We start from the raw sequence: 11,153 nt of genomic DNA on the forward strand, positions 1-11,153 counted from the left end.
GGAAAATTTCTTTTTTCATTTGTCATTCTCCTCTTTTCTGGGAGTATAATGAGAGATATCTTTTCTTACAACGAATACTAGCTTTTTATGCACGCGATGCGTGCGATGACATTTTTAGGCGTAATTATTACTAAGTAGTAAACAAAAAGCAAATGCAATTTAGTATTTAAGTTCACATCCATTTTGTGAATAAGATTCTTTGAAATACAATCATATAGTATTTAAAAACACTTTAATAAATAAGTATAAGTATTGAAATTGCATTTGTAACTACTTTTTTGTTGACATTAACTAATTTTCTTGAAAATCCACGCACACTCATCAGCCCAGTCAACTTCAAATATGTAATCAACGGTGTGGAACTGATTAATATCCATGGTGTTACTTGGTGGATGTAAAAACCATGAGTATTCTTTGAATTCGAAATCTTTCATAACTTTGTTGAAAACTGCTGCTCTTCCATTAGGCTGCAATTAATAGAGATATTAGTTTTTAGTTGTAAAACGATACGTAAAAAAAAGTTTGGAATACTTGACAAACCTGTTGAAGTAGTGATTTGATTTCAGTCGGAGTACACCGCAACATGTGTTGAGTTAGGTCGTTCATCAATGTTACTCCCATTTTACCACTCTTGTCAGAAATAATGAGTCGAAGCATTAATCTGTCAACAGGAAAACACAATTAATAGAGATTTGTGAATATTTGTAATATATGTAGATTAATGTTATAAAGTTTATACGTTGGAATAGTTGCAGCATTTGTTAGATTGCACCGTACACATTTATAGGCCGTTTGGGTGATGACAATTTTTCTTAGAGAACGATTACATGCTTCATAAATAATCTCATCAGGTTGTGACTCAATACGCCTCACATGAGCGACTAATCGACAATAATGAACCTATCATAGAAAACAACAAATATTCGTTATTTTGTTTTGTATTGATAATTCCACTAATAAACAAATTGAAAAGGTTTATAGTTATTTACACTCGTTATAGTAGGTAATTTAGATATCCGAGTACGAATGGCATTATAAACTGCAATTGATGAATGCATTGCAAATTAAATGGACATGAGCGGAAAGCCGCAACCCGTTTTTGTGCCAGTTTCTCGGTGTCATACCTGAATTATAGTATGTGAGAATCAATTTGATATACATAATAAAGGTGCGTATACATTTTTTACTGATTAGTTGATTGGTGTGAAACTGAATGTTGCATACCATGCAGATAATAAACTGGTAAATTTGTTCTCTGTATTTAAGTATATTCTGCTGTAATAGCCGGTCGTAAGATATACCCCTGTTGACATAAATGATTCCAAAAATTAATCTTGGTCAACCATATACATATACAAATTTAAAAGCAATATCTTTGTTGTATGAAAAGGGATGTTATTCATACCGTGGTAATTTTTCAGATGAAGCCCACATGCGACAACAATTGAATGTTGTTTCCCATAGTCAAATGGTCCATCTCCGAAGACATGAACTAATCATTCCAAACAGTTAATTTGATAATGATCCACCTGGAGAAATAAAGTTAAAAAAAGCAATGCACTATAATAATTAATTGTGATATTAAATAAAGAATGTGCACGTACGTGTTATCCATTATTGCAACATCTCTTTTGAAAGAGTTGTTTCCAACCGGTTCGGTGATACATCAAGGAGTATTCCAACGACATCTGAGAAACGTTCATCATGCATTAAATATGTGTTTTCGTAGTAACAACATGTATATGGTGGAAATAAATAGACTTTACCGAATAATTTGTCACTACAATCAACATGACGCCATATATGAGATAACGTCACTCTCTTGCAAAAAAAAGTGGGCATTGCAAGGTCATCTTCATCTTCAAGAATGACATAAGATGCATCAGTCAATAACATCTGTCTGGAATCGTCAACAATGTCATTTGTGTAGTCAGCAGGCACTATCTGTACAGATTGGAGCACATAGATGTAGCCTGCTTGAAATCTCCCAAGAAATCTCTCAATATGAGGGGACAATAAGTACACTGTATGCCATCACCCTAAAAAGCAATAATGATAATAATTATTATGGGTGTAATAATGGAAAGAAAATTTCCCAATATAATAAGAGTTATTTATAATATTTACCTCACTATCCACAAAAAGCATTTTCCAAATTTGTTTGCAAGCTCCACGATGTGTGAAGGTGAAGATGTCAAAATTATGAACCAATCGTGCTCGCACATCATATTTTCGTACTCCGCAAGGAAATAAATGAGCAAAGGGTGTACAATGATATTCCATCCTAATAATTACCACAATTACATACAAATATATATAAAACATCACTTTCAATTGATACTGTTAAATCTAAAACATCGCGTGCATTAAAACCATGTGTAAACTACATACTATCAGAAAGTATAATTCATAACATTTATTAAATTTCGTTCAAATATGGTAATAAGTAATATATAAATGTAAGATACACTATATATAGGAAGTAACAAAACTTCCTTGACACAATATTTTTTGTGAACACTCCTTCCTTTCCTCTAATCTTTCCATTGTCGACAGTAATCTTTGTCGTGTTCTCGAAAATTCCACGTGAAAGTGCAACATACAACTGCCCATGGCTAAATACATGATCAGGAAGATATATCCCATTATGTGGGATGGTTTGCCCTTGAGACTTGTTTATAGTTAAACCAAAACTCAACTTTGCAGGGAATTGCTTTCTGACCATCTCAAAAGGTAACCTAATATCTTCAGCAGTTTTCAACGGAATTCTTGGCAAAAAGACCCTGTTTCCCCTTGCATGTCCAGTTAAAATCTCAGCATCGATGAAATGATCCTTTAGCGAATGGCAAAGTAGTCGTGTTCCATTACAAAGACCATTTTTAGGATCGATATTCCTGAGAAGCATTAGAGGAACGCAGGTTTCATTTGAGCACATGTGGAGGCAGTCCTGACGCGACAATTGAATTTAGGAACTCTTGTTGATACAGGTTTCTTGTATCATCAGGCACTGAATCAAATGAGTAGTATGTTCGTCCTTCTCCGAGAAATCGTTCGATAACCTTGTCATTGATTCTATCAGCATTTTCGTTCAATGGAGTGATGATTGCTCTTTCAACCATAAAATTTCCATCACCGATGTGTTCATTTAGATTGGGAAAATTTGATCAATCAACCCATCAATCGAGGTATCAGCAACAGTAGGGATAACCATGTTACTCGGCAATTTTATCATATCATCTGAAATGGTAGGTTCATCGCCATTTCCAATAGAGAGTAAGAAATTAGCGAATCCATTGTCATGTCTAGATCTCATGTTTTCTCTCAATTGCAAAACGAAATATGGTTCCATAGTGGAGACCTTATCAAGGATGCATCAATCATTTGAGCCTTGTTCCATTTCTCACAACAGGTAGAACTTGCCTGAAATCCCCACCAAACACAATTATTTTTCCCCCAAATGGCAAGTCATTTCCCATTAAATCCTTAAGTGAACGATCAACTGCTTCAAACTGATACCTATGTGTCATTGGTGCCTCATCCCATATAATAACTGAAGAATGTTTTAAAAGAATGCCGGTTTTTGAACCCTTTGTAAAGGTGCATGACGATGAGCTATCTGGTTTTAATGGTAGTTGAAAAGTTGAGTGTGAAGTTCTCCCTTGGTCAACAATGTGGCAGCAATTCCAGAAGTTGCTGTTGGGATAGCTATCTCACCTCTACCTTTTATAGTAGCTAATATAGCTCGATACAGATATGTTTTTCCAGTACCACCGGGACCATCAACAAAGAAAGCACCACCATTTTTTAAAGTGATAGCATTCATCACTGTGTCATATGCATGTCGTTGATCAGCATTCAACTTACCTATGCACTTGGTATTTTCAGTAGGAACTGGCACTGAGAAATACTCCTCCATCACTTCAGATAACTCGTCAATATTTTCAACAGATTCTGGTAAATTTGGCAATTCATTGTAGTCTGATATTGTTTTCCTGAGCGGTCGTAATAAGCGATCCAAGTCTTTAAGAAGCTTGTAAGTTAGAATTTCATTGTTGTTTGTCGTTGTCGAAGACGGATAATCCTCAACCAAGTGTGGGAAGAACTCATCCCACAGTGCACGTAACCCAGATGGTTGACAATATATTAAGATAGTTGCAAATAATCGTCTCAGAGCCGACGGCATCTTACCTGCTGCTTCTCTAAGACATTGACGTATGCTTTCATCATTCTCAATAAGACCTAAGGACTCAGCTGCAGCTCTAAAGGTAGGGTGGGGTATCCCATTGACAGTCCTTAAATGATCATATGATTGGGGCCCTTTGACATGGTTTAGTAACATTCTTAGGTAAAACCTTTCAACATCCAGAGGCGAAGCTACATACAATCGACCAATTACTCTCTGCATGGTTTTCCTTCGGCGCCACTCTCGCGTGGAATTAATCCATCTATATTTTTCTGGAAATTCTCTATATAAGTAATTTCTGGCTTCAGGATCTACTGAATTCATCTTGAAAAACTCAGTCAACATTGTTTTGGAGTTCCTTGGGTCAGCCAAAATGCTTTCGATAGGCTGGTTTCCTTCGAATCTAACTTGGTGCATGTTTGGCAAGTGAACTTGCAGACGGTCTACCGACGGGTTCATCCGAGTCATTGGAAATTTGTAAAATTTCCACATAGCTTCAGGTGCACAAATCCATCTTGCATCAACGAACTGTGCAATCTCATCCCCTTTATGAACTTCCATGGAAACTCTATCAGAACCCTTATGGATGTATTTGTATAAATATTTGACACACTTAATGATGCTGCATATCTCTACATTAATGTGACAATCATACTTATTCAACAACCACGGGTTATATGGAACTACCCACCGATTATCTACAGTTACTCGTGAATTCTCACGTAACGGTACAGGTGGAGCATCTTCACGCCGACAATAGATGGGATATGAGTCATTTCCTTGCTTTGTACAATTAGAGAATGACTTAGGAAACCCTTCTTACAACTCCCTTGTTTCATGCATGGTGAACGTGGATTCTGGACACCGTGAATCATGTGTTTTAGAATCCTTTTATGGAGCTCTGGTTCTTGTTGTTGGTCAGGAATTTCTGCTCTCACTATTTTATCGTAATCATCAGGAGTGGCAAGCTTGTCACTTTGGTCAAGAATTAGTAACATATGAACATGTGGAAGCCCTCGTTTTTGGAATTCAATCACATATACATAAGCAACTACCTTCCCGAGAACATTCCTTTCTAACACATCCTTTTTTAACTCCTCGAGTCTGGCATGAAATACCCTTGTTAGCAAGTCTGGACGATCATGAGGTTGTTGGCCAGGTAGTAATTCTGCTACTATTTCTGACCACGACGGATTGCACGTCATAGTAAGGAATATGTCTGGCTTGCCAAATTTGTGCACCAAAGCCATTGCATCTTGGTATCGTTGATGCATATCTCGCGGACTCCCAACAAATGATGATGGAAGTATAGTTCTTCGTCCAACATTTTCTACATGTAGGTAAGAAAGTGCATAAAATAAGGTTCAAATAATGTAGGTGTAGTAGATAATTACCGATATGATGTGAAATCATACCTGTATTGTGTTCTCCGGCATTGTATGAATCCTCTAGTCCCTTGTACAAATCTGCACGAATTGTGTCTTGGTTGAGTGCAACCCATCTCAAATTGGATGCTTGCATCTTTACACAGTTGTCCACAGCAAATTGTTGAGTTAACCGGCCAGCTCTTAAGACTATAGAATCATAACATTCTCTCATCTATTTCAAGTATAAATTGGTGAAGCAGTTAGAATAATCATAATGATTAACATTGAGGATGGAGAATGGTTGTGATATTGTATGTACCTGAAACATATACGAATAAAATTCTCGGCATGTTATCTTCTTGCCAGTTAAAGATCTGGTGTTTAAATCCCAACCGTAAGAGCCGTAAGGAAATAATAGAGGATATTGTAGTGGATCGTAATAGCCTGCAGTCTCTTTAGTAGACATGAGTCGTCCAGTGACGGACTCTACCATGACATCCCTTTCTTTCAGGTTGGCAATATCATCACCTCCGACAACAACTGCTGCAACTTGAGAGGCTGAAGGCATTGAATAATTATGTTGGTTAGGAGGTTGCTCTTTTATGACAAACTTGCATTGTTGTATGTCATCTCGTTGAGCAAGATGTCGGAGAGTATGGACAAAAGGATTATGCTCGTTCAAAATATTTTTAATCCTATCAATGATATCCACTCTTAACGTTGCATTTTCTGCCATTCGATGCTCATTTTCATGCTCGGTATCATATATGTACATTTGAAGGAATCGAGGACGATCATTTGAGTTCAAAGGTAATAATCCACCAATACGATGATAAATTGAACCGTGAGCACGATATGTGTACACACCTTGACGTGCGTCGGCTAATTCATCATTATAACTACTCCATTGAAGTAAATGCGAAAACATGATTATACTTTCGAATGTTCAGTCTGAAATGTTCCCCATCCTCTCCTGATCAGAATAGAGGCCTAGTAGAGCAGATGACAAAGGGAATTCAGGTAATCTGACCTTCCCGCTCAAGCAACATAATTCTGATGATTCACAACTAAAAAGTCGTGCTTGACAGTGTGGACATGTTGTCACTGGAGGTAGACTGAATATGGGAACCCCATTACTCTCTTGGTAATCCCTTGCACAATTGTGATATCCACGTCGCCCGACCTTCCAAATCCTTATTCCAGAATTGCCGCTCCTGGCGTGTTATTGACATTGGAAGTGCTACTTTCACCAACACAGAAGTGTCGAGTCGGCATGTTACTTTCAGTTGCAATCCCAGAATTATTGTTGGCATTAATGTCAAACAATAGTTGCACTGCGTAAGAGATCGTATAAATTAATTGAGTAACGAAGGTTTAGGCAAATGTTTATGTCTAGTTTAGATACATACGATTATGTCTTCCATGATCATGTGTGACATGACTTTGGTGATTAGTGATTCTACCATAGGCATCCTATATTTGAAGAGGTAGGTACATCACGTTGATTCACAGTCTGACATTGTCTTTCAGTGGTGGGTGAGTCAAATTGAATGTGCAAAGGTGTTACCCTATCATCTTCTCGTCTAGCTCGCCTTCTTGCATTTTCAGAATCTCTTTGGTCAGGGGTCATTGAATTTCTTCATATCCTTTTATTTTCCATTTTATCTAATCCTACGTTCTTGAGTAATTTGCAATTCGAAGTCATCCATTCTAAAATCGATATCGTATCAGATGTAATATTTTTAGTATACTCTAAACATAAGAGTAGACATGAAGCACTACTTTTTAAAAAAGAGATTAACTTGAACTAATTAGCCATCTTTCATGGCTAGAAGAAGATCATATCCTAGAAACAAACAAAAGTAAGCTATTATTACACGTTAACCCATAAATCGAGATTGAATTCTCTTCAACTATTATCAGTTTATCATCCATATTAGAAATTATAAAAAAAAAACCACCCTATAAAAAAAATTAAAATATCTCTATTGTCATTTTCTTTCACTTTGTCCTTTATCCTAACTTAAAATCTACATAAAGAGACAACCCAAAATTAAAGCCTAAATTCTAATCAACCTCCATCCTCAATAAAATTCAAGCCTTTAAATCTTAATTGACAAAGTCCATAACCGACGTTATCTTTAGGGTCTGTTCTCCCCAACTTATTTTCAGTTCAGTTTAGTTCAGTTCAGCTCTAATCAGTTCAGTTCAGTTCACTTCAGCTCCATTATTTTATAACCATTTTGTTAAATATTATTAAGTTTGTATCTTAGTTCATTTTTAGGCATAACTATTATTATGAAGTAGTAAACAAACATTTTTAGGCATAACTATTATTATTATTATTATTATTATTATTAGTATTATTATTATTATTATTATTATTATTATTAGTATTATTAGTATTATTATTATTATCATTATTTATTATTATTATTATTTATTATTATTATTATTGTTATTATTATTATTATTGTTATTATTATTATTATTATTATTATTATTATTATTGTTATTATTGTTATTATTATTATTATTATTATTATTATTATTATTATTATTATTATTATTATTATAATATAAAATAAATTGGAAAAAATAGAACGAAAATTACCAAAAACATTATTGTGGTCGAGCGCTGCTTTTTTCCTTCAAGGTCATCGACCAGATTAAGTACTTGTTAAGTCTTAAAGGTACATGAGAGAATGGGAGCCATTAATGTAGTAATTAAACATTAAAAATTTGGGAGAATGGGAGCTATTAATGGGATGACTTCTTGTAGATGACTTCTGTTATAGGAATAAGAAGAGGAATTAATGGGTTTAGTACTTTCATTAAAGAATAGAACTACACGCTTATTGTTGTTATGGACAGCTTTTTAATTTTTCTAAAAAGCAAAAATTTATTACTGTAGGTTAAGCGGATTCGAACCGCTTACCTGATGTTCATTATGTACGCGGTCTTACCATTACTCTAAACGCTTCCTTTTGTCAATAAAATCAATACAACAATATATATTTGGGGCCCCTGCTTTTTAGGGGCCCTAGGCGGTCGCCGTTATTGCATGGGCCAAGAACCGCCCCTGAGTTTGTATCTAATAAGTTCATTTTTAGGCATAACTAATATTATGAAGTAGTAAACAAACAGTTTTAGGCATAACTATTATTATTAATATTATTATTATTATTATTATTATTATTATTATTATTATTATTATTATTATTATTATTATTGAATTAAGTACATTAGAATTTTTGAATTGAGTACTACTAACTATTATATACTACTAATTTTATCTTGTATGTGCAAAACAACTAACATATATTAAGTACTACTAACTATTATATACCACTAATTTCATCTTGTACGTGCAAAACAGCTAACAGATATTAAGTACTACTAACTATTATAAAAAAAAAAAATCTAGATTGATCAAGGGATCATTCAGAAAGAGTTGAATGAAATCACAGAAGTATCCTTCTCTACATAAGTGATGTATATGCCAAAAAAATCTACATAAGTTGTGAATATCATTCAAGGTCACAGGATCACTTGGAAGCTTGACTAACTACATATAAAAAGTCACCTATTATGTTAGACTATCTCAGTATAAAAACATGGCCTATAATTTATGATAGAGGGAGTAATTTTTTCCAAGATAATATTTGATGCAACGGAAAGAGTGAAATTTTATCTGGTTCCGTGATCGGAACTGTTAGGTAAAAGTTGCGTTAGGAGGAATGAAAATTTGGCTTCCACTGACAGCAAGTTGCTAAGGGTTGTCCTCCACTTGAGTCTCATTCCTTTGGTAAGCATTAATTTATTAGCTTACCCAAAACTTACCCACTATTAGCTTTCCTTCTAGACTAATTTATTATACTTCTAAACCTTTTGCTATCCTTTTGTAAAAAAATCTAGGTAGGCCTTGAGGCCTTCTCTTATTACCCACAAAGTCAGTAACCCCATTTCACAAAAAAAAAAGTCAGTAACCCACGTTTCCTTCACCCCCTTGAGGCCTTCTCTCTCCTCCTCCCTCACTTCCATCTTATCATCATCACCAAGATTGATTTTGAATCCCCTCAAAATCTTATCATCATCCCCTCAAAATTTAACGTTTGTAAAATCTTTTCTACCCAATTAAATTTTCTCCTCCTACCCAGTGCATTCTTTCTCTCCTCTCACTGTGTAATTCCACTATTTTTGAAGGAACCCACTACCCAGTTCATCAAACTATGTATTAGAATTTTTTGGCAAAATCAACTATTTTGACTATTTTGAAGAATCCGACGCTATATGCAGAAGTCGATCGGATTATACTTTTGAAGGAACTCACTACTTTTGAAGGAACCCATACCCAGCTCATCAAATCAACTATTTCAAGTATTAAGCATGCAGCAGTAGATTTTATCTCAAGGAAAGGTAATTCGCCAGAAAATGTAATTTTTGTTTTAATCCGAAAATTATAAATCAATGTTTCCAAAATTTAATCCGAAACGTATAAATCTTTTTCATTTTTTTCCCTTGCCTAACATATAAATTATGATTTCACAAACTTAAATTTGAAATTTTCTGTCAGAGTTTGAAATTGGATTTTTTTGAAATAAAAAAAATCGTTACTTTTATTTTGTTTTCTGATTTAACATGAAAATGAATTAAAGTTAAATGGTGCTTAATTTCACTGTTTTTTTTATACTTTTATCATGTACTCAAAAATTACACTTTTATCATGAAAATTATACTTTTATCATGAACAATTTTTTTTTTTTGAAATCTAGAAATTAAAGGTGAGTTTTCGGGCTCCTCCCTCGCTAAACTCATTGCTTTAACACGAAATTACTCTGGATAAAAGTGTTATTTGACTTTTACATAAGTCGAAGACTTTTAACATGAAATAACAAAAATCGGTGTTTTATTTTTTTTTGAAATAACAAAAATCGTTAATTTCAGTGATTTAACATGTTTTTTTTGTTTTTGAAATAACAAAAATCTATACTTTTATCTTGGTGCTTAAGTTCACTGTTAATGTAATTTTTTATCCAAAATTTGATTTTTGCAAAAGTCGTTGGCGAATTTTTTTTTATTATCACCATTTTATCTTGGTGCTTAATTTCACTATTAATGTAATTTCACTGTTAGTAATAATTACGCCTAAAATTGCTATTGTTTTTTCAACTAATTTGAAATAAATTGCAAGATTGAAAGAATTGTGTACCTTTTTGGAAGATTGAAAATCGTCGATGGTCAAATGTGTGATATTCCCGGAAAAATTTTATGTTTTTTTTGCAGATTGTTGTGTATATCGTGTATAGGTATTGAATTTAACGAGTTTTTGAGAACAATTGTAAGTGTTGATTGTGAATGTTTTTTATGTATTAAGACCGTACTATAAGTGATTTGTGAGTTAATTTTGTGAGTTTTTTAGAACAGTGATTTGTATGTTAATTTTTATTTTTTTTGTAAAGTTCAGTGATTTGTGAATTTTTTCTAACGTGATTTTCTCATTTGTTTCCTGATATAAGTGATTTGTGAGTGATTTAAGTGATTTGCTTAATTTTTGTAAAGTATGATTTGCTCTCTAATTACCGTGGCTTTGTTTGATGTAA

General features: G+C 33.9%; 1 protein-coding gene across 1 annotated transcript; it reads right to left on the reverse strand.

Annotated features, from left to right (window-relative positions):
• Window positions 1-4,887: 4,887 nt before the first annotated feature.
• Window positions 4,888-6,478, reverse strand: LOC130590458 (uncharacterized). The gene is made up of 3 exons (XM_057392899.1): window positions 5,870-6,478; window positions 5,599-5,782; window positions 4,888-5,513 (listed from the first exon to the last, which is right to left on the reverse strand). The coding sequence occupies exons 1-3, from the start codon at window positions 6,476-6,478 to the stop codon at window positions 4,888-4,890; spliced, it is 1,419 nt and encodes a 472-aa protein (XP_057248882.1).
• Window positions 6,479-11,153: the final 4,675 nt, after the last annotated feature.

This window comes from Beta vulgaris, chromosome 2 (genome assembly GCF_026745355.1).
Source record: "Beta vulgaris subsp. vulgaris cultivar EL10 chromosome 2, EL10.2, whole genome shotgun sequence".
Classification (NCBI taxonomy): Eukaryota; Viridiplantae; Streptophyta; class Magnoliopsida; order Caryophyllales; family Amaranthaceae; genus Beta; species Beta vulgaris.